General features: G+C 36.4%; 2 protein-coding genes across 2 annotated transcripts in view; one reads left to right on the forward strand and one right to left on the reverse strand.

The window, feature by feature from the left end:
• LOC134818813 (synembryn-A-like) overlaps positions 1-24,334 on the reverse strand; it is a 34,510-nt gene extending 10,176 nt beyond the window's left edge. Inside the window, exons 1-9 of the mRNA XM_063828473.1 lie at positions 24,211-24,334; positions 23,892-24,055; positions 23,458-23,604; positions 21,663-21,897; positions 21,102-21,333; positions 17,745-17,833; positions 17,451-17,602; positions 17,143-17,248; positions 16,816-16,965 (exon numbers count right to left, since the gene is read on the reverse strand). Of these exons, the coding sequence (XP_063684543.1) occupies positions 16,816-16,965; positions 17,143-17,248; positions 17,451-17,602; positions 17,745-17,833; positions 21,102-21,333; positions 21,663-21,897; positions 23,458-23,604; positions 23,892-24,055; positions 24,211-24,334 (1,399 nt within the window). The remainder of the gene's footprint in view (positions 1-16,815; positions 16,966-17,142; positions 17,249-17,450; positions 17,603-17,744; positions 17,834-21,101; positions 21,334-21,662; positions 21,898-23,457; positions 23,605-23,891; positions 24,056-24,210) is intronic.
• LOC134822682 (congerin-2-like) lies at positions 491-4,771 on the forward strand. Its single transcript, XM_063833877.1, has 6 exons — positions 491-643; positions 2,445-2,559; positions 2,754-2,858; positions 3,758-3,900; positions 4,259-4,353; positions 4,487-4,771. Exons 1-5 carry the CDS (start codon positions 589-591, stop codon positions 4,345-4,347), a joined length of 507 nt encoding a protein of 168 aa, XP_063689947.1. The 5' UTR covers positions 491-588; the 3' UTR covers positions 4,348-4,353; positions 4,487-4,771.
• Positions 24,335-24,836: the final 502 nt, after the last annotated feature.

Below are 24,836 nucleotides of genomic sequence, written 5' to 3' on the forward strand. Positions count from 1 at the left end.
TGAAACTCTCTTATCAGTTCAGAAGCGTGTTGAAAAGAGGGTGGACGGCGTTGTAAGATAAAGTTCAACACCAGCTGTTTCCTGCAGACGCTCACTGCGTTCTTCTAATCAGCTGAGCCGGGGCTTCATACTCAACGAATATGTTGATTATTATGAACACATCTACTGAATAAAGCATGCTGGAACTTCACATTTTGACTTGAATATCTGGTGATTTTAGAAAAATATTTTCTTACTCTTTTATTATGTTGTCCTTTTATCTTATAAAGTTGTACTATTTAGCAAACAAAGTTTTACTTTTCGACAAAAATTTTCTATAATGTAAACTATGTGAGTCGTATAAATGTTTCGGAGTACATCGTGGAATAAAATAATGATCTGTGTTACTGTTTCCCGTAAAATATTTGTGTCACCGAGACTAACAAACTGCTACATGCGAAAAACTGATTATTGGTAACTGCAAGAGTGACTACCTTTGATGAGGGACAAACAGATTGAGTAATTAATATATTGCCCAGAGGCACTTATTTATAGCGAATTGATTGTTTTGTTTCCCCACTGTGAAATATTTTGTAATAACTTATTGAGATGAGAAGCCTCCACCTTGTCCTTGGTCTGGGATTGATCGGACTCATCTTGGGTGGTAAGTGACCATTTTCTTTCCGTCAATGTTAGTGAAAGAAACAATCTCCAAACTTTTTAGGCTCTTTTTCAATAATGGCGGAAAATAGCTCAATTTTCCCTTTACAATATCATATCCCCGCTGTCTAATATTTCTCAAATCTTTCTCGCTCTTACTATTTATAAAGCGAGATGACATATCTTAAATAATAATCTCAGAATGTGTGTCTGTGTGTCTGTGTGTCTGCCTGCCTACCTGCCTGCCTGCCTGCCTGCCTGCCTGCCTGTCTGTCTGTCTGTCTGTCTGTCTGTCTGTCTGTCTGTCTGTCTGTCTGTCTGTCTGTCTGTCTGTCTGTCTGTCTGTCTGTCTGTCTGTATGTCTGTCTGTCTGTCTGTATGTCTGTCTGTTAATCAAGAAAACGGTAAGAGTTGCGGGACTGGTTATTTTCGGTATAGTGCCGAGAAAACTCTGACGAAGCCAAATGATAAAGGTTTTTTATTGGGCGACATCTGTCCGACAGAAAATAGGTTATTCGGACAATAGTTTATAAACATAAATGTCGGATCCTACCGTACGATTTTCTTGAAACTTTCCATAATGAAAAAGTATGGTGGTTATAGGACGAATGTCGAATAATCTGTGTAAGTTTGAGCGAGTTTCTATGTGCAAAATTTAAGATATCATCTTAAACACAAAAAATATCTCCAATTCGATGGTTTGCAGTGGTTCCAAGGCATATATCTGAAGATCCAACGATACGATTTTCTTGAAAGTTTCTAGGTAGTGAGATAGCTTTAAGACAAATAATTTGTGCAAGTTTGGGTCAATTTCTATCTGCCAAATTAGAGATATCACTTCAAACACAAGAAAATAGTGCTGTCGGACAGATGTCGCTGTCGGACAGATGTCGTGTTACCCATACTTTCATACGACAATGTTATGCGTGTTTTCAAATATCGGCTCGTTAAAATATATATAGTAAGATTACTGAATCCATATTTCCTACACCACGGTATCAACTTTAACACGACTTTCCGCAAAAACCGTAAAAGATATACAACTTAAACTTTTTTTAAATGGTTCAAATGCTTTAATGGCCTTCAAATCAGCATAAAAATATAAAAGATTAGCCAAGGAATAAGAATTTTAGTGACCAAAATGTGGACCCCAAGTAGTGTTAAAAACGCGAATTAAATAGGTAATATTCTATATTTTAATCTCTTGAGTCTTGACACCACTTTAGGGTTATAAACGGTATCAACCCTGTAATAGTCCGTGATGGCTCACGGACTGGGAAATTGAGCGGTCATCCACAAAATAAAAGCGGCCGCATTTCTTGTTTATTTTTATCGGTCAGTTTTAAAAACAATTTCTGTTAATTCTGTAAAGGTTTTTCTGCTTGTGGAAGAAATTGAGTAAATTGAAACTATTGCTATAAGCTCAAAATAACAACTCTAAAATTAAAGAACTAGGTTTAAAACATCATATTTTCGGCAGACTTTTCAGTCTTCGCACATAGACTGTCCAGAAATTCTTGAATCGTGTTGATTGCATTCATTAAATAATCACCACGTTGCTTAAACTAGAATTGGGACTATTAAATCACACGTCATGAATACACATTGCACACCAAGCCATGATGACTAAAGATTAATAAGCTACTCAAAATAATAGCTATGTTAGTAAAATAATAATTATTAATTACATGTTCTGAAACGGCCAAAAATTGCGTACGTAATTATTACACCAACAAAAAAAATGTACCCTTTAAAAATATACAGTTAGTGACTAACTGTCCATATAACTTTTCCTTACACTTCAGATAAATCAGGTCTTATTGCCGCAAGATCGGGCGGGATATACGATATGGCGTCACTTCGACCAGGAAACCAGATTACCGCTTGGGGAGTATACCAGGATGGTACTTCAAAATTTAGGTATATTTTGCTCATATTATACGTGTTATACACGTTATAGAGAATTTTAACATGTTGTCCATGAATCAATGTTTTACTTTTTATACCATCCGGGAATGAAACAAAATTGTAATGAACTCCATAATCTAATTCACGATATCAATACATGTAGTCACACTTTTATCCGCTACTGATTTCCACTATAATGGTTTCAGTGTGAACATTGCAGCAAATCAGAATACCATCCTGCTTCATGTGGACTTTAGATTTAACGTACTTGTGCTGAACAACAAATTTGGAAATTGGGGATCGGAGAAGAGGTATATGATGCAGTCATTGCGATTAGTTATAATATATTGTTATAAGTTATAAGCCAATATTATTATCATTATTTACCATTCAGCTGTTGACAATTTGTGTAAATCAATAATATAAAATATTATTAACACTACTGCCTAGTGAAGTCAATCCCGATGTCGGGAATTCCCGATCCCGGGATTCCCCGACCATTTTTGACCTGAAATTCCCGACCGGGAAATTTTTTTATTTCCCGAATTTCGGGAAATTTTATGCAATGTAATTTTAATAATTTTAGCGCCTAGATTAGCTTGATAATGCTCGAATCTTCGATGCTCACGCTGGGTAATAAATGATCATGATATAACACTCATCGCAAAGACAAATAAAATACCACTGAAGACCCTGACTCGGCAGAGTTGACTGCTTTGACTGCTCGACGATGAAGATTCAAGATATAGATAATGACTCAGAATCAAAGACAAAAGAGCGATGAACAATGAACAACCTGAGGCGGATCATGAAATATCAGTGGATTTATCTTTTCACGAGCTAACGTCTTTGATAGAATCCTCTTCATTGAAATTAAGTCCAAAAAATTCTAATCAAAATTGCAATTGACACTCTATATACTGCTTCAAGTACACATTTATTAAACTCGTAGTCGAACTCCAGGATTGGTACCATTTGTTTTAACAAACTTTTATTGTTCGAGAATCCCGATTTCCGGGAAATCCCGGGAAATTCCCGATTTTCGGGAATCCGGGAAATTTTTCCCGATTTTCGGGAATCCCGGGATTTATTTCGGTCGGGATTCCCGAATCCCGGGATTTAAAAATGAGATCGGGAATGACTTTACTACTACTGCCATATCGTAGGTAGCAACTTTTCGAATAAAATAATAAAATATCTTTATTTTCAGGGTGAATTACAGCAACAAAAGATTTAAAGCAGGCAAAGAGTTCAAAGTTACGATTAAAGTCTCAGCTGATGAATATCAAGTCTACCTCAACGATGTAGAAATTGGGAGATACCCAGTGCGAAAATTAAACCTAGCTAACGCTGGTATGACTATGATACTATTTACAATTAAGCATTGAAACAAACTAGAACTGATCATTCTATCGATTATTTAATACATGAATACCATAATACCGTGGCTTAATGGCTATTGAGTGCTGCGAGTGATAATGCCCGAACATAGTTGAGGGTTAGCGTCCCGCACGAAATCCAATGATTATGAAGCTTTGATATTGGCGGGCGAGCTACATTTTTCATTACTTCTGAATCGTGACAGCCGATTGGCGAATGGCTGTCACGTGTTTTGAAACTGATAGTTCAACGGCTGTTACGTGTAAAAACAAATATGCCTCCCCCAACTGTATTCAGTTCTGGTGAAAAACTAATCGGTGCACAATTTCAGTTCAGCTAGTGGGCGGCAGCAGAGGCTTCAAGTGGACCAAACTTGGCATACCTTCGAACCCGAAGGGAAGAGCATGGTATGGCAACTAAGTTAAGGTAAGTTACGGCTATTTTAGTTTGAAGTTTCATCCAGCCTTCATCACAAAATAACTCATTAAATATCTATAAAGTGTAATTATGACCAGTAAGTTATTATGTTTCAATTATAAAAGTGCAACTCTCTTATCAATCGAGAAGCGGGTTTGAAGACGGTAGACGGCGTTGTAAGATAAAGATCAACATTCAACACCAGCTGTTTCCTGCAGACGCTCACTGCGTTCTTCTAATCAGCTGAGCCGGGGCTTCATACTCAACGAATATGTTGATTATTATGAACATATCTACTGAAAAAGCATGCTTGGAACGTTTTGACTTGCATATCTGCCGATAAACTAAGATCGCCAGATATTCAAGTCAAAATGTTAAGAAATATTTTCTTACTCTTTTATTGTGTTGTCCTCGTATCTCAATAAAGTTGTATTCTTTAGCAAACAAAGTTTTGTATTCCAACAAACATCTTCTCTAATGTAAACTGTAAACTATGTGTGTCGTTTAAGTACTTCAGAGTGAATCATAAAATAAAATAATGATCTTTATTCCCCGTCACTGAGACTTTAACAACCTGTGTCACTGAGAAAAAAAAACAATTTTCCGTAAACTTTGTCGACCGAGTTGTTTCCCTGAAGGCAAAAAGTAGAGAATAAGTATTTGTGTTCAGATATGCTAGGAGGTCACCAAATGTTGCAATGTTGTCGACAATTATAACGACTTATTCAAAGTATTCGCTGTTGTAAGGTCCATGGCACACTGCACTTTTCCCAAAATATTAATGCGTCGAAAGTTAGCGAACTATTCACGTTCTTAACTGTTGAAATTTGGATTTTGGGTTGACCACCAGCCACCTGAGACTCACCTCTATCTGATAGAGTCTATCCACAACAATTTGGTCTCTGTTAAAGTAAGGTTTTTCTCGAAAAGGAATGTAATGACTAGTTTAATTTTTCTGGTTTGCCCAGGACCTGGATTGCGGAAAGGGTTTATCTCTTGGTACTGGCGCCTCTTTTGTTAATTTTTACCTTATATTATACAATATATTTGTAATACGTTTTTTGAGATTAACTAGGCCAGCTAAATAGGAAACATAAAAAGGAAGCTCGTCACTACTAACTGATTGCGATCCAGCTTGACAAGTTAATATTGATTTGCCAAGATTCGCCCTCTTTCCTCCCCTTTGCAATACGAGCTCGGAAGAAGGAGCTCTGCCATTGAAGTACCTATCGAGAATGACTCAAACCGAAAATTTTATAAGTCGAAATTTGTTTCAAAGTTTTTCTGGAAACTACTTTTGTCCATGTTTCATGTTACCCTTACAGTTACCCTTACAGTTACTCACCCTACTACTACTACTACTACTGATCATTATGAGCCGAAAATATTTTTTCGGTCTTCTCAAGTCCATACCTACATTCGGAAGGCTGTGGATGTGTCATGTGATTGATTCCATATACTTATAGGGGGGCATGACACGTCTCCAATGTCTCCAATGTCTCTTGTCTTTTTTGAAAAGATAGGGTGCGGAGACGTGTCCTGGAGACATTTGAGACATTGGAGACACAGCTTTTGGAGACATTGGGGACATTGGGGACATTGGAAACACAGCTTTTGGAGACATTGGAGACATTGGGGACATTGGGGACATAAAATGGATATTAGGGGCATTGGAGACATTGGAGACACAGCTTTTGGAGACATTGGGAACATTGGGGACATAAAATGGATAGTAGGGGCACTGGGATATTTTGAAGTTTGTGTCTCTAGTAATCAACGTATTCCTTCTATTCATTTTCACCAAGTTTTGTAGAAATTTAGAACAATGGAGACAAATTGCTCTATACTCACAGTAACTAGTAGGGATCACACAGACAGACAAGAATCTTTTAGTTCTTGATTCCTTGAGGATGTCTCCAAAAGCTGTGTCTCCAATGTCCCCAATGTCTCCAATGTCCCCAATGTCTCCAACAAAAGCTGTGTCTATAATGCCTCCAATGTCTCCAGGACACGTCTCCGCACCCTATCTTTTCAAAAAAGACTATGATATGTCCCCCTCATATGAACTCTACCCCAGATCTAGCCCATTTCTAGGTCAATTATATTCAATGGATCACATCACTAATTATACGGCACAAGCTTCAAGCTTGTATGTTAATTACTTAATGACGTATATGGTGGTCATATCACTCCTGACCCAAGATCTGGCAGCCGTTGAAACGAGGAAGTTACTAAGCATTTTGTTAATCTCGTTAAACAAATTAGTTGGTTGATCATTTGATAATGTCATCATGCTATGCGACACCCTAATTAGTGATAGGGCTTCCTGCACGATCCCATAGAACGGATCTACTTCTAGTGCCAACGCAAAGAAAAGTCGTATTGGTTAGTCAATTATACTTATAGGGTCGGATAAATTAGGGACAATAAGGTTAGTCAACATCTGTTAATTGAGAGACTACACATAGTATTAGGAGACTACCTTAGTCGGTAATATTATGGGGGGTCTAATTTGGTCCTTTTCGGGCCAAAGAACTCTATTTATAACAGTCCATATTTTTATCCCCCATAATTTAACCCCCCGAGTCAAATTTTGGTGTTCCTTTTGGTATATCAGTCATATTATGCTTAACGTTTCTTTCATTCATGTCCAGAAGTATGCTTACGTTATTGTTTGCTGAATTGAAGCTAGTTCTGGTTCAAAAAGTCCGATCTGTCTGCTATTCCCCACATCCCTTCAATATGAGGGGTTAACTAGGAACAATTTAAATTTAAATTTCAGATCAGCAACTTCAGACGAATAATAATAATACAAGTTCAGCAGCAGCTGTTTCGTTGCATTAAATTTGGTGTGAAAGCGGCAATGCCGTTATAATTACGGAAAAATTTTTTATCAATATTTTTGTTTCGATATTTTTTCACGAAAGGAAAGATGCAGTTAAAATTGTGGGGGGTCAAATTTGGTTCTTTTCGGACCAAAATATTACCGACTAAGGTATTAGCAGCACTAGCTCTCCGTGACATCAATTTGGATGTGTGACCACAGATGGTTAGCTTTGAGTCATTTCCTCATTTGATTTATTTCCACAACTTACTTGGCTCCCATTAGTGGATCACTTCATATACATAAATCGAAATAAGTTAACAAATGTAAAGTGTAAACCTTATTTAACTCGTGACAGCATAGTGAAGTAATAGATGCAAGCATGACAAGTATTTAAGACTTAGAATTCATAGTTAATTCCAGTCATTCGTGTTAATCACTGTTATGTTTGACTTAAATTAGGTATTGTTTATACACTGCTGTTATATATTTAAAACCGACTTAACAAATCTCTTTTATAAGGCACACAAAAACGGTTAATAAATCCACTTTTGGAATTTATAAACAGGCAGTCAGTGAGTCTTCATGACTCTTAAGTAGTGGCTTATCATTAAACTTCACTCCTTTTGAGTCTCTCCTATAAGATACATCCGGCAGATGGCTAATGGCTATCTTTATACCCTGCAGATCTTAACCTTTCACAGCTATGAGCCCGAAAATTAGTTCATTTCCAACTCACCTAGTGGCTAGTAGCTACTGCTAGGTACCTAGCTGCGATGTCTTACACATAGCATATAATTTCGAGCCACACTCAAAAATTCTCGGCTACTGCGTTTAATCACATAATACTTCATAAAACAATGGGTCGAACAGTACTATTACTGCGCTACAAGGAAACGGCATTTAAAAATAGCCCAACAATTAAATACATTTCGTGAATATGGCTCTCCTATTCCATACCCTACTCTCTTTAACCTCAGTTCAGTTCTTTTTGACGGCCGTGAATTTTTACGGAAAAAGGGTTGCGGGTATTTAGGGAGCGGTCATTTAAGTCAATTTTTTATAATTTCTTTAATTTGATGAAGAGACACTAACCCCCGTCAAATCTACTCAATTTTTAGGTCTGAGTCAAATTGTATACCCTTAATTTAAAATCACTGTTGTACTTGTATTGCCCACAACCATGATAATTTTCTGATCAAGGAACCGAAATAAAATGAATTCAATGAAAGTTCTCCTGTTGTTGGCCGCCTTGGTTGGAGTCTCGGTCGCTATCAAGTGCAAAGTCGGTATAGCCTCCGCTGCCGTTGACGTAGATTGTACCAGTGGTCTCGGGAAATGCTTGACGTAAGCAAATTTAAATTAACCCCATAAACATTAATAACAACAGTTATAGTACAGTATCTTATTTAATTTAGTACATTAATTAATCATTAGAAATATTTTCAATGACAATTTATATAATGTATCCAATTTTATTGGATAAAACACATTATCTGCACAGGATTGAAGCACTGGGAATAAAAACATATTCTTGTGGAACCGGTTGTGGGGAAGTGACAAGCTGTAAGGAATGCAGCACTGAACTCTGCAACTCTGCCATGGGATTCGGATTGGGGACGAACCATCTCCTTATGTTGGCTCTCTTGCAATCTGTCATCTTCTTTTTTGTTCAGTAAAGAGAGGACATTTATTCGAGTTCATTATTCTCAGGGATTGGACTGGCTAAAAGATTATCATCCCATTAGAGACATTCACTTAACATTACTGGAGGGGTTCTTGAAACAATGAACATATAATTATAGGATATATATCGCTTAATATTGCATCCATAATTTCGTAAGGGATTTAATTTTTAGTTGTATTATTAATTGCTAATAGTAATATGTTAATATTCTTACTTTTAGTGAATACAGCTTTCTGAAGAAAGAAAAACCGTTTTTTCTTTACTCCAAAATTGTTCAATTAAGAGATATACATAGTCATAATTGATATACATCATTGATATTAACAAGAAATGAGTCCGCTTTTCTTTTGTGGATGGCCGCTCAATTTCCCGATCCGTGATGGCGTATTTTATCATATTCCATACAACCTGGGGACCCCAGTCTTTACTGTTCATAAGCAAGCAGATATGGCGGAGTGACAGGCCGAGCGCCGCCCAGTTAATATAATTCCATATTGAATTTTTAAATTGTGTATATTTCTATGTAACCATATGTTTATTGTTTATGCAACCTGACACGGATCTGTGCAAAATAGTAATACTAACTCAAAATAATATAATAATATGATTGCTATAAATTAGTGCCTAGTGGGATACATACATGGTGAAATGAACAATGTACTTGGTCAGTTCAGCACCGCCCGCCAACAATTGTTTAATAGGTACAGATTATCGCGCAAAATAACTTTGCGCAGGTAGGAACGTGGGCGCTAACTGTGGGCGAGGGCATCTACGCTCGCTCGCTCGCTCGCAGGATCACGAGATCACATACTGCAATGTAATATTTATATATTTAATATGCAAAAAAAGTAGCGGAGGAAGTAGCAAACAAGTACGTTTCGCCACTGCACGTGACAATCGCACTTTCAAATGCCCAAAATCCAGTCTCATCGCACTTTCTCAGGAATCTTGGTAGGGGAATAATATACACAACTTCAAACTTGTACTTTGTGATTGTCGCTCCCATTTGCTTACGTTGTAGGCCAGCCGCGCAAGACTGCGCGGCTGTATCGTGGCTTACGCATTACGCTAAATTATGAATGAATTAACGATGAGGCCGAGCGAGGGTAACGACGCAAGCGAATAAGTAATTTAAGTGAAAAGCCAACCCGAGCCCTAAACAATCGAATTCGTGTTTTACTAGCCAAAATAGTTTTTCCCATATCTCTCTAGGGAAGCATTTTTACCCTACGTCGTGCCCATGGGGATTGATTCGGGATCAGCGTCCAAAATACACCGAATTGAATCAAATTACTTTTACACCCTCAAGGCCTATTCACAAGAATTTTTAAAAATTTGGCCGAGCGATTTAGTGGTACTGGTAGCGGCTCGGGTTAGGGTTCCGGTTAGGCCTAGGGTTAGGGTTATGGATAGCTTCGGGGCTATAGTTAGGGTTACGGGTTAAGGGAGTAGACTCTATAACAAAACAATTTTACATAAACACTAATTTAAAGTTTGAGTAAAACTATTTTGTTCGTCTGCAAAACCGTAAAAACCAACGTCACGTGATAATTTTTGCGCGAGCGAATTAGTAAAACTAAAAGCTGTACTTTGTACCAAAGTTAAAAAACTGATTTTCATCATTTCTATTTTTTAACGAAGATCATGTTTAAAATGAATTCAAGTTGGCTAGGGCGCCAATGCCTGATCACTGAAATCCTTTCAGAAAAAATTTTGAAGATTGACTGTTAAGTGATTTAGTGTTTAACTTGACCATTGTTAATGGTGTGGCCCGGCGTGCGCTACTTCGTAGCACTTGCCAACATTTCGAGAAGAAAGCGGCGCGCGCTACTTCGAGGAAATTTAGACGAGTAACATCCGTCAAGTGTTTAACACGCTCGGAATTGAACGGAAGAAATGCGGTCGCGCGATTCGTGACCGATTGGGCTCCTTACCACTTACTATCAATTATACTTATAGTCTCCGCCAACCCTAACCCTAATTCAACTCCTAACTAAAGCATATGCTGAAACCCTTTATAATTATAACTCTAATGAGAAATTAAACTAACTTCCGTATATTATATGGTATTATTATTATATTATATGGTCATACTCATATGTCATATCACGTGCAACGTGATCGAGACAGATTTTGGGCAATATCAAATATCTGATCTCACCAAGGGAGTATTTTACCGTTTGACTATTGTTAATGGTCTGGCCCGGCGAGTAACATCCGTCAATTTTACCGTATGTCGCGTGGAGTTTTGTTATTCGGAATCAGCGTTTAAAAATACCAACGATTCAGTAAGATTTAATATGAATAATTATAAACTGTCAGTGTCGGGGCACTTTCAGAAAATTTTCGAAATTCGAATGTAAAGTGCCTATTTAGCACGCAAGATTTTTATTTAGTATAAATGGTAAATACATGATACAACAATTTACGGGTGATACTCGTGACTCATAGAATATTTAGTATTTGTAACAAATGACAATTTACGGATCATTCATCCGTCAACATTTTGGAAAAAACTTTTTAAAGATGCCCAAAATAATTGGAAATTTTTTGAAAATTAAAACGGTCATAACTTAATCGAAAGCTAAAGTAGAATACAAAATTTGAATGCAAATTGATGCAAAAGCTTAATATATAAACATATCATTATATATATAATTATATTTATAAATATATTATAAAATTATATATAAACATTTTAAAAAATGTTCAAACGCCGCGCATATAACATATTGCATATGTTATATTAACGCGCATTTTTGCATGTGGAATTTGACGGACAATCAAAAAATGTACGCCAAACTTGATGAAGGAGTAACGCGCTCTGGTCAGCTGGTGGCTTTGCGTGCGAAAAGTGGTATGCCACATAGATTAAGCTGCGCTCTGGTTCAGAGCAGTGTGCAGTTCAGTGGTCTAGTTTTGCGCTTCCATGTTTGCAACTTTTTACCTTGATTTTAAAGTTCTACTTATTATTATAAGTGATTTCCGTTTCTTTGCTTTCTTCATTTTAAAGATAATCAAGCGCTTGCAAGCAGTAGTTGGAGCAAATAATATCACTATCAGCTACTGTATGAGTAAACAAAATTTGAGCCCGAAAATTAGTTCATTTCCAACTCACCTAGTGGCTAGTAGTAGTAGCTACTGCTAGGTACCTAGCTGCGATGTCTTACACATTAACAAGTAATATATAAACGTTTTCGAGCCACACTAAAAAATTCGCGGATTTTAATCAAATAATACTTCATAAAACAACGGGTCGAACAGTACTATTACTGCGCTACAAGGAGACGGCATTTAAAAATAGCCCAACAATTAAACACATTCCGTGAATATGGCTCTCCCATTCCATACCCTACTCTCTTTAACCTGAGTTCAGTTCTTTTTGACGGCCGTGAATTTTTACGGAAAAAGGTTGCGGGTATTTAGGGAGCGGTCATTTAAGTCAATTTTTTATGATTTCTTTAATTTGATGAAGAGACACTAACCCCCGTCAAATATACCCAATTTTTAGGTTTGAGTAAAATTGTATACCCTTAATTTAAAATCATTGAACCTATGAATGGATAATATTGTTGTATTGCCCAGGGGGGAATGCAACGTCAATTAATGTCAATTAATGTCAATTAATGTCAATTAATGTCAATTAATGTCAATTAATGTCAATGTCAGTTTTGCAAAATTTTGGAATACTGACATTAATTGACACGATATTTTTCGACCAGAGATTATGTAGTTCTACCATATTTTTAGCACTTTAGAACGTTTATATCATCAATTTATTCACTACTATCACATATGGAAATGTGAAATGTGAAAAAATTCAGATCATTAAACAATAAAACTAAAATAATACGGTTTTCCGAAATTAAATTTTCTTAAATGGGCGTGGCCATCCAAGGGCGTGGTTCTCAACATCATCAGAACTTAAAACCCACATTAAACGAAATGCCTTCATGTCATTTATATTTGAATAACGAATCTTAAACAGCTAACATTACTCCTTCATACTAAAAAAGCCGATTCTAGATATTTTACCTGTATAAGAAACCAATAAAATATGGGCGTGGCCGGTGGGGACCGAAGATGGAAGAGATCTTACAAACTCTGAAAAACTCTTACAAACTCTGAAAAACTCTTACAAACTCTGAAAAAAACTCTAAATTTGTTCTATTTGCTGATGACACAAATATCTTCGTCGCTGCAAAAAGTAAAAACCTAGCATACAAAAAAGCCAATGAAGTCCTAAGTTCCGTACACCGCTACATGCTTGCCAATAAACTTCACATAAACACTGGCAAGAGCTGTTACCTTGAATTCTCAAACTCTCGATCCAACAAAGATGAAGATACTCCCTCTGATCAAGAAATAAATATCAATGGCATACCTTTGGAGAGAGTACATGAAACTAAATTCTTAGGCGTAACAATCGATGAAGACCTAAACTGGAATGCACATAGAGGTAAATTAGCAAAAAAACTAGCCAGCTGCTGTGGCATGCTAAATAGAATCAAAGATAACATTCCCACATCACTCCACAAAGATCTGTATCACACTCTGTTTGAAAGCTATCTTGCTTATGGTATAACAGTCTGGGGAGGAGCATCTAACAAAAAACTCGAACCTCTGTTCAAAGCACAGAAAATGTGTGCCCGCATAATGTTTGGTGATAAAGAAGCATACTTGGATAAGTTCAAAACTAGTGCCGCGATGCACACCCTATGGGGAGCAAATCCTGGGCAACGAATTCTACAGAAAAGAGCATACTAAACCCCTCTTCAACACTCATGAAATCATGAATGTGCATAATCTGTACTTCTACCACTGTATTAATGACATCTTCAAGGTCTTGAAATATAGAACCCCTATATCACTTTACTCCCTCTTTGAAACATCTGGCAGACTTGGCAAAGAGACACTCATTCTCACACCTAAACCATCAGACAGCTACATATATAGAGCAGGGACAATCTGGAACACAGTACGACAAAATCTCATGCTAACTACATTCACCTGTAAGCCCAATCACCTCAAATCATCCATAAAAATAACCATCGCTCACACTCAAAAGGAAGGAGAACCAAATGACTGGAACTTAGCCTTAAACAGTGTTCGACAAAATTCAAAAACTTTAAAATTGACCTTGCCTAGATTACTTAAGCTTACAAAAGCTGTAATATCTTAGCAAAATATAACTTGCAGCAGCCCCATACCTTGTCATGAACATAATATCGATACTACCTCTGTGATCACATCTTTCTCTGGGTGCAAAATGAATAGATATATATTATATAATAGATTATAGGTTTATCAGTTTTATAGAAATTTGAAAGTTTTATAGAAATTTATTTATATATGGATTATAAACATTTTTGTTTGTGTGTTCTGTGCTATGCATCTTTATACCTATTTTAGAAGAGATTTTTATAGAATATTGAAGTGCAGTAGGGTCAGTTTCAGACGAATTAAGCATAAATGACATCATTGCCATGTCTGAAGTGGTTTGTAAATGGGCCATTGTTAGCCCCAAGCATTTTGGTCCCTCATTCCTGCCACTCAGCATTGCCTACTGTAAAGTAGAAATTTTTCTAAGACAATAGAGAAACTGACCCTGTCTCACTAAATTCTCCTAAATTCAACCACTTACCATAATAAAAATACTAACAACCAAATAAAGTTTTTTAAATAAAGAATATTTCCTCAAGTTTACGTCTAGCTAACCAATTCGTGGTTTAAGCTCTTATTTTATTTATGATTAAAGGAATGTAAAATAAAACTTTTCGTTTCATTGAAAACTTTTCGTTTCATTGAAAACTTTTCGTTTCATTGGAAGCTGAATTTTTTTTGGTGGTCTTTGAACCTAAGGATCAACAGATAAGAACATACTCATAATTATTCAAGGACATTTTGTTTTTTTGAACTTACATATACGTAGACGTGAATATCTTGAATATTTATCGAATAATGATAGTCTCAAATTTCAAGACAAATTAATGTCAATTAATGTCAATTAATGTCAATTAATGTCAATTAATGTCAATTAATGTCAATTAATGTCAATTAATGTCAATTAATGTCAATGTCAGTTTGGGGTTTTCATGGAATACTGACATTAATTGACGTTGCATTCCCCCCATTGCCCATAACCATGATAATTTTCTAACCAAGGAACCGAAATAAAATGAATTCAATGAAAGTTCTCCTGTTAATGGCCGCCTTGGTTGGAGTCTCGGTCGCTATCAAGTGCAAAGTCGGTTTAAACTCCGCTGCCGCTGACGTAGATTGTACCAGTGATGTCGAAATAATGCTTGACGTAAGCAAATTTAAATTAACCCCATAAACATTAATAACAACAGTTATTATAGTACAGTATCTTATTTAATTTAGAACATTAATTAATCATTAGAAATAGTTTCAATGACAATTTATATAATATATATACAATTTTATTGGATAAAACACATTATCTGCACAGGGTTGAAGTATTTGGATTTAAAACATATTCTTGTGGGACCGCGACCGGTTGTGAGGGACTGACAGGCTGTAAAGAATGCAGCACTGAACTCTGCAACTCTGCCATGGGATTCGGATTGGGGACGAACCATCTCCTTATGTTGGCTCTCTTGCAATCTGTCATCTTCTTTTTTGTTCAGTAAAGAGAGGACATTTATTCGTGCTCATTATTCTCAGAGATTGGACTGGCTAAAACATTCTCATCCCATTAGAGACATTTGCTTAACATTACTGGAGGGGTTCTTGAAACAATGCAAATGGACATAGAATTATAGGATATATCGCTTAAATTGTTCCCATAATTAATTTTTAGTTGTGTTATTAATTGCTAATAGTATTATGTACTTTTAGTGAATACAGCTTTCTGAAGAAAAAAAAACCGTTTTTTCATTATCAGTATTTACAACAATTCATCTAGTTTGATCGATTCAAAGGGAAACAAATTCCTCATTTGTCGAATACTATAAATGAGGATTTTGAAACATTTAGTCTCAGTTTATTAATTCTAAGCCATTCATATACAATACGAGCCTCTAGTGATATTATCAAAAAAAATATAGTGCACTGTCATCTGCAAATAAATAAGCAGTAGACTGTTTGCAATTACTACTAAGATCAATAATGAATAAGCTAAAGAGAATTGGGCCTAATATACTACCCTGTGGCACACCTGTGTTGACCGGAAGCAGTGGGCTTACATTACCACGTATTTTGGCGCACTGGTTTCTGCCACCCAGGTAGCTTTCGAACCACTTGATGACAAAGCCATCTACGCCATAAAACTTAAGTTTTTTCAACAGAACCTTATGGCTAACGGTGTCAAAGGCTTTTTTATGTCTAAAAATACAATTGCAGGTTTCTTTAATGATTCTTTAGACATAAATATTTTGTCAAATTTAGCATAAGGAAAGTGGTTGAATGGTCTTTCCTGAATCCATACAGTATACTGATGGTTGGTGAGCAGTTTATTTGTTTCAACGTACTCGGTAAGCTGTTGGTTAACAAAACATTTGATACATTTCCCAAGTAAGGAGAGTATGGATATTGATTATTGGTCGATAATTATTTGGATCATTAGGGTCCTCGTTCTTGAGAATGGGAGTTACTGATGCAATCATACATGCCATCAGCATAATCCCTTTTTTCATGCTTAGATTTACAATATGAGGCATGAGCTACTGGCTCAATAATTTCGGGGATGATATACTTATATACTTTGATGGGCATAATATCATTTATTGATTTATCTGATGGTATACTGAGTACATATTCTTTGACCTGTTCAACAGTTACCTCTTCAAAAAACAGAGAGTTTGCACTCTGTTGGAGGTGGCATATAATCTAGGAAGTTGTCTGAGTTGTAATAAGAAAAAATGGCACTAAAAACGAACCTAACAGAACTGTAGACTAAATCTAAACCCTACACGAACTACAACACAACAGAACATACCAGCGGTAACGAGGTCTACGTCTACAGATGCCCGGTACTCCTCCGTATCACTGTCCTCATCAGGAGACATATCCTCCTGCTCCCTCCTGCTTCCTCCTCCCATTCCTAGGAGTCCATGTCTGTTGAACAGCCCCGCTGAGTTACCGTAACCTGGGGTGGGTTGTTGGGGAATAGCTTGGTTTACAGAACGAGAGTTGTTAAACTAGACCAGGCTGAAATGGTATTTTTTAATTCAATACATTACCACTTTACCAGCCTCTATAACAGTGAGGATACAAATTCTTCATAACATTAGCTATGACTGGCGAGGTGGTCTGGGGCACATACCTGTGTACTTAATCATTCTATTAACGTTGTGTTTGCACAAGTTGAAGAGAAGCTCTGATGTCAGTACTGCTATTGAGTTGTCAATGTGAGTCATCAGCTTCACAACCTAAAACAATTTGTTATAAACTACCACGTCCAAATTGAAGTGAACCCTTGAGGAACCCCAAGGGGATTGTAACTTCAAAACCAACATAAACTCAGACTCCAACATTTTTCGTGGTCAGTTTATCAATGACGATCCCTTTAAAAAGCTGAGGTAGAATACACAGACAATGAAGTGGGAGAAACAATACAAAATCTATCAATACCTTGCTTTTGACAAGATGGGTCTCCTCCTCAGGTCTTTTTGTCACCTTGCCAAGAGGAGGTAAGATCTCTTTCCTAAGGTACTTCCTACAGGATCTTATACAGGATAGTCTGTTTAGGACGGCCAGGATCGACATCATTATCATCTTGTTACCTGAAAGTATTCAATAAAATGGAAAATATTGATAAATATGATCGACCGAATTTTGATTTCTGGCAACATCACAAATATGAAATTCTGATGTAGGAAGCTTTTTTATCTTCAGACTATTGGGAAGCTTCAAACATTGCTTCACCTGATTTACGACCTCCTTCTACTTCAAGTTGCTTTAACAGTCCTTTCGGCAATGACAAATCTCGTCCCATGAACTGCGTTCCTTTGAAACTGCCAGAAATAATCGTAAAATTAAACGTAAATTAATGATCATTGATTGTTATAAGAACAATTACAGAATATTTAATAGTTCACATGTCAGTAACCACACATAACAGAAAAAATTGCGTGGAGATCAAATTTTAGTATTTACAATATTTTTCTTCAAGTAGACAATACATAAAGTTTCCTATCTCAAGGTCACTATTCAAGTTCAACAATCTTATTTTAAGCCTTGTGGATATAGATTGTTGTTGTTATTGTGCAACATGGCCGTACTGACCTAGACAATATTCCATACATTTTACATCCATGTTTTTGATCCATTTTGCAAAAATACGCGATTATTGTACTGCCGTTCTCAGAGAAAAGGCAGTAAGTCATGTCGATGTCATCTTGAGAGAATGAGACAAACGTATTCGTCATTTTTGTGGCGATTTCATTCACATAAACGTGGTTTATTTTGAAATCTATGGGTAAAGAAATTATTATCCTGTGTCTTAAATCTGCCTAAAAACATAAATTCGCCAAAAATGATCTATAAAAACCCTTTTTCTCTAAAATAACTGAACTATTTTCCCTAGCTATTTTCCAAAACGCATCCTTTTCTAAGAAAATTGATGACTTAATGCGTTTTATCAGAGAACAGAATAAATTCTCTCAGAGAAGGGTGTACATTTATGAAATTTCTACCTTAACCCAGAGAAGTTTTGGAATAAGGTGTCAAATTCTCATGTTTTAGATGACTTACTGACTTTTGTGACAGCTAAAACATCATTTTTATAGCCTGTTTCATAGCTTAAGTTGTAGAGAATCTTCTGCTGAAAATTTGGGTACCAATATCTCAAAATTTCAAAATATTTACTTACTGCCTTTTCTCAGTACAGAGAACGGCAGTGTACTGGGAGCATCAAGCATCAATACCCTCTGTCCTCACCTACCGTACTTACCTAGGTTATCTTTTGATAAGTGAATTCAGATCACAAGGACGTGACCTAGGCCTTGGAGAGCCTTGCAGTATTCTAAATTTAGTATTTACACACCAAGAAGAATTAGAAGCTCTGTTACCTCCAAGCTCTTTATCATTGACATTATATAGTATATTACACAGTTCACACTTAGACGGTACCATTAGTCACTAACGGGCACGTCCTTTGTTTGCGGTGAGCCTCAAGTACCTGCTTATCGTGTTGTTTTGTAGTCGAGAGCTGTGAGGAAATGCGACGTAGCGACCTACATTGTTAGATCCTTAGTTGCCAAGTTCTTAACTCTTAGGTCATTACCTTAAGATTCGTAACGTTTAGGTCCTTAACTTCAGGTCCTTAACTTTATCACTATCATTTCTTGCTGGCTCCACCTTTAACAAGTAGTTTCTCGCTAGATTATGAAATATCAGATGATATTTGTTTTCTGGCTGATCAGCCGGACAACTGCTCAGTTGACTTCTGGTAAGTGTTTGAGTAATCAATACTCAGCGAAATATACAGTTTCCTTGTTTCTTACTATATAGTAACTACAGAATTTCATGATCCTTAGAAACACCTATGGCAATAATGACGTTTTTTCGAATGACGTGGCCATTGGCCAATCAAAAGTTACCATACCATGGGTTAAAGTGACTTGTTTTCAGGAGCGTTTAAACGGGTGGAATTTCCTATTCCAGCCACAGTTCAGAACTACGTGAGGTATGATGTACCAAACTCAGGAGAAATGACAGCGTTCTCTGTTTCTCTTTGGATATACGACTATCCAAACTCTGACCACAATGGCGTGAAGTTTATCTTCAGTTACAGTACAAATGGCAAAAATGATATTCTTGTAGGACGTGATACTGACAAAAGCATTCTAGCTGTTTACACGCTTAGCAGAGGCTCTAACATACCACTGGGTAAGCTCTCCAGTAATATCTTAACTTTATTTGTCAATAAAATTCAACGAGGACGTTCCTACTAATATGGTGAAACTCAGATTTAAGATTTTATAACTGAAACGAATTTCATCAGATGAGAAGATTGAAAAGTCCACATGGTACCACTTGGTTGTTTGCTGGGACCAAACCGGAGGCCTATCAATGTACAAAGACGGCAATCTGGTGCACTTCGATCAGTCCTACAGTAACGTCTCTGCTATACAATCAGGAGGAATCCTCATCATCGGACAGGTTTGAAAGTGGAACTATTTTGGAACCTTTTTGAAAAGCAAAATTAATAAATATCGTATTGAAATGGTTTTAGGGAATTTTAAATATAAATAGTGTACTAAAATGATCAAACTATTAAATCAGGACCAAGACGACTTAGGGGGCGGTTTTCAGTCGCACCAATCATTTTCTGGAAACCTGAATGAGATAAACTGGCTCAAAAAGAAACTGACAGATAATGAAGTGGCAGAGGTTTTCAAAAGAGGAGTCGGTATGAGGATACCGGAGTCATTGGAAGCTCATCTGATTCTGCAGTGGTCAAACATCTGGAGTCTTTCTTACAACGGAGCAGTGACACTGCGGACAGAGATACAACAAATAGGTAGATTATATAATACAGTGATCTACCGTCTCATGATAAGTAATCCAGTGCTATAATTATTGTTCCAAAACTCAGTTTAGCAGCAAGTGCTTTGGAACAATATAATATAGTAAATTCGTAGACTAAAATTATTGATTTAATTCCTTAGTAATTTCGCACTTCAAGATGATTATCACAGGAGAGGCCACCGCATTTTTCGACATTTACGCATTCGAATTTTGGGAATCGTTGGAAATTTATTCGACATTTTCGCCATCGATAGCGAAAACTAATGGCGAAAATGGCGAAAACATTTCTAAAAAACTCTCACGCGGCCACTAGAATTTATGCTTAAGTTTAACTATGTATATGTGTTGTTAGTAATGATAGTGTTGTTACTTTCACTTGTCACTGTCACTTTCTTTTTAGCTCAGATGATGAATTTAGATACACAAATAAATTGGGAGGGTTTCAACTCGCGGACTCATTTATACTAACAAAATTAAACCATATTCCTCTGATCGGTCTCTCAGATATAGTCAATGAATGTTTGCAAATTCAGGTAACCAAAGACAAAATATTGTTTTGACTTGTGATTATGTGCTTTACTAACGACAAACTTTTGCTGACTGCCAATTACTGTCCCCAAAGCTTTTTCTTATTACTCTGGGGGGGGCCCTACTCTAAACATTTCTATAAAGTAAGTATTTTCATCGTTTAATTACAACCTGAATACTCAAAATACAACTTTACAAATCATTCAGGAAAAAAAACCTAACCTTGTATCCACCTCAGGGATAAACAGTTCGGGGAACTGAGCAGACACGTTAATCATTATAGGCAGGAACTTTGTAATCATAGTCTGATACTTCTCATTCTTCTCCGAGAAGTTTAGCCCATCGTACACACACTTGATCAGGTGGATGAACCGTCTGACGTCACTAGTACAGTCCAGTGTGGTTGTGTTTTTGTCCCAATGTAGTGTCACATTGAACACTGCCATGAACACATCTGGAAGTACAGATTGTACATAATATACTTTATGTTATAGTTGATTTAATGGTTAAAATTAGTACAATTTCTTTGTACTATAGTTGACCGTTTAGCCATTAAAGTATAGCAACCACTGTTATAATTACAAACATTCAGAGGGTCACATTTAACGGACTAATTCTTGTTTTATTGTGTCCTCCTAGTATTATATTTCATCTAATTGACCAAGACATGCTCTGGTTATTGCTGGCTATTACTATATCATGTATCATGACCCAGTTAGAGCGAGTAACATACCTGCTGAGTACTGAATAACACGTACAGAATATAATGGTGTCACTGTATACCTGCACATATCACTAAGTCATCTTCTGAGAGAGTGAGAGAGTTCGGCTTCACAGACCTCTTTTTGCCGAGACATATCTTGGCAGAATGCGGGTCCATGTCGTCATAGATCGTCAGAGCCATTACATTGTAAAGTATGGAAATAGCATTGTGTTCGATAACTCTGGTTCTCATTGGCTGTGAAACTGCCGTGAACAAGAAGGCCATCTTGCAGCTTATCAGCCGCCTTTCGTTGTCCTGAAAGAGAGCATATTTGCTTAATATAATTCTATACTACAAGAGTAAATAATATACTCGCGTGCGCTAGCTCCGATTAAGTAAATTTAAGTGCGCGCGTTCCAAAAGATACAGAATCACGCCGACACAAGTATTTCCCAGCTTTTCGATTACTCAGCTAAGTAGTTCTGGTAGCACCGGCACGTGCTCACCCCGACATGAACATGATCAATGACCTCTGCTAGAAGATGTAGCAACTAAATTAATTACACTGTATTTACGACCTGTGTATATTTCGCTCCGTGTGTACAGTTAAATCCTGATTAACCGCGCCCCGATTTACTGGTTTACTGCGGCTATTTCTTTCTCCCATATAGGGCTTAACAGCCATAATGTGAACAAAAAAGACTCTGATTTACTGCGAACCCTGATTTACATCTACTGTTGGCTTTCCCTTAAATTCCGCAGTAAATCGGGGTCTTACTGTGCTTTGTGAGCTATGCACCGCTTCTGTGGAATAAAGTCTATTCTCAATCAACCAGCTTAAGTCTTAACAGTTTAAACACTTAAATCAACAGATATCATGAAGAATCATTAAACGAGTGCAATAACATGATTACTGAACCGGCCAACATATCCACTAAAAATCTGGGCGCCATCCTTTTATCTAAGTGATAAAAGAATACAACTCTTGTATTCTTGTACATTACAAGATGAGTATCGCCGGGGGTGATGCAACGTCAATTAATGTCAATTAATGTCAATTAATGTCAATTAATGTCAATTAATGTCAATTAATGTCAATTAATGTCAATTAATGTCAATGTCAGTTTTGCAAAATTTTGGAATACTGACATTAATTGACACGATATTTTTCGACCAGAGATTATGTAGTTCTACCATATTTTTAGCACTTTAGAACGTTTATATCATCAATTTATTCACTACTATCACATATGGAAATGTGAAATGTGAAAAAAATTCAGATCATTAAACAATAAAACTAAAATAATACGGTTTTCCGAAATTTAATTTTCTTAAATGGGCGTGGCCATCCAAGGGCGTGGTTCTCAACATCATCAGAACTTAAAACCCACATTAAATTATTTAAACGAAATGCCTTCATGACATTTATATTTGAATAACGAATCTTAAACAGCTAACATAACTCCTTCATACTAAAAAAGCCGACTCTAGATATTTTACCTGTATAAGAAACCAATAAAATATGGGCGTGGCCGGTGGGGACCGAAGATGGAAAAGTTGGAAGCTGAAATTTTTTTGGTGGTCTTTGAACCTAAGGATCAACAGATAAGAACATACTCATAATTATTCAAGGACATTTTGTTTTTTTGAACCGGTCTAACTTACATAGACGTGAATATCTTGAATATTTATCGAATAATGATAATCTCAAATTTCAAGACAAATTAATGTCAATTAATGTCAATTAATGTCAATTAATGTCAATTAATGTCAATTAATGTCAATGTCAGTTTGGGGTTTTTATGGAATACTGACATTAATTGACGTTGCATCACCCCCGAGTTTCAAAACGCTGAGAAAATAAATGTAAAAAACCTGGAAGAGGCTGTAAGTCTGTAGCTCGTCAAAAAGGTTGAGATCAGCTTGAGCTTCGTAACAGGCAGCCTGACACAAACTGTTGTGGTATGTCGTATTAAAAACGGCTCTTCTTGCTTGTAGACTAACTGCGTTAAATTCACTGTCCTGAAGTGAAGTCTTGCAATTCATTTTAAAGATAATGAGCTGAAAGTTAGCTAAGAGGGCTGAATTTTACGTTGATAGAAATATGCTTTCATGTTTTACTGCTTCTGGGTGTGCTGAAATTTTATGATATCTTAAAATTAGTAAGTGCACCGTTTAAGGATAATATCGTTTGTCAAGATAGTGCAAGACTGAGACCATAAGGATAGCAATAACTATTAGTCTCCTGAACACACTCAACAATAGTTACACCCCAAGAATAAGGGACGAGTTGGACACTATACAATTACCTCATGAATATTGGTGAGTTGGCCCAACTCCAACATCCGAACAAACAACTGGGGAGTCATACATGCGGCCACCTTCTTCAGCTTCACCATCGTCTTACAAAAGAGCAGTAGTTCAGGTTGCAGGGACACTTCGTCTATATTGTCGAATATCAGATCCAGACACGCTGAAATGTGGCATTGTTTTGAACACGTTGTTGATAGAGCTCCAAGAAATTGTCCCAAGAATAAGAAAAATGTTATGTTGTAGTTTATCTTATAGCTTTGTAATATTATAACGTTATGAATCAAACAAATCAACACATAAATCACTGAAACTTACTTTCAATAACAAGAATTGAGTCTCCGTCTGCATTGTAGTTCTCGTAAGTTTGGTTGAACTTTTTAAGGGCAGCGTTCTTGGACTCTAGAGAGCCATCTTGCAGCGCTACTATCACCACTTCCATATTTCTAGTACAGTTTGAGGCATATTAAAGAGGGCGATTGAAGCTTATTTGCTGAAGCGGAGTTTAAAATTGTTATAAAGCAAAGATTTCTTTGATTTTTATCGATATTCAGCTTTAGTTTTAGGCCATATTAAAAAGGCTATTTATAAGCAAACATGTTAGAGCAGAGTTTTCTTCGAAGCTGCATCTAAATTTCAATATTCGTGACTGCTAATATTTGATTATTTGGTATTATATTGAATGTTTTGTGTGTAAGCAATGACAAGGTACAGATTTTAATAGTTAAATAAAAGTAAATATGCACAAATTCTGCAAAACATAAACATTCCATGCAACATAAAATTAAACTTACAAGCATATTTACATGCAAACTGTCAACCGTACAAAATGTGTCAAAATATCCTTTTACCTTGTTCATTGAAATACTAATAAGTGATTAGATAATTTATCCATCTCACTCCAGCCCCGAAATTTGTGTAACTGGAAATAAAAAAGTAAGTAA

The sequence above is a fragment of the Bolinopsis microptera genome, chromosome 1 (genome assembly GCF_026151205.1).
Source record: "Bolinopsis microptera isolate Bmic1 chromosome 1, MBARI_Bmic_1.0, whole genome shotgun sequence".
NCBI lineage: Eukaryota > Metazoa > Ctenophora > Tentaculata > Lobata > Bolinopsidae > Bolinopsis > Bolinopsis microptera.

Excerpts from the sequence above, each read along its gene's own strand:
- LOC134822682 (XM_063833877.1), top strand. The coding sequence starts at position 589 with ATGAGAAGCCTCCACCTTGTCCTTGGTCTGGGATTGATCGGACTCATC. Across the intron at positions 644-2,444 it reads GATCGGACTCATCTTGGGTG|ATAAATCAGGTCTTATTGCC; the intron begins GTAAGTGACCAT and ends CTTACACTTCAG. Across the intron at positions 3,901-4,258 it reads ATTAAACCTAGCTAACGCTG|TTCAGCTAGTGGGCGGCAGC; the intron begins GTATGACTATGA and ends GCACAATTTCAG.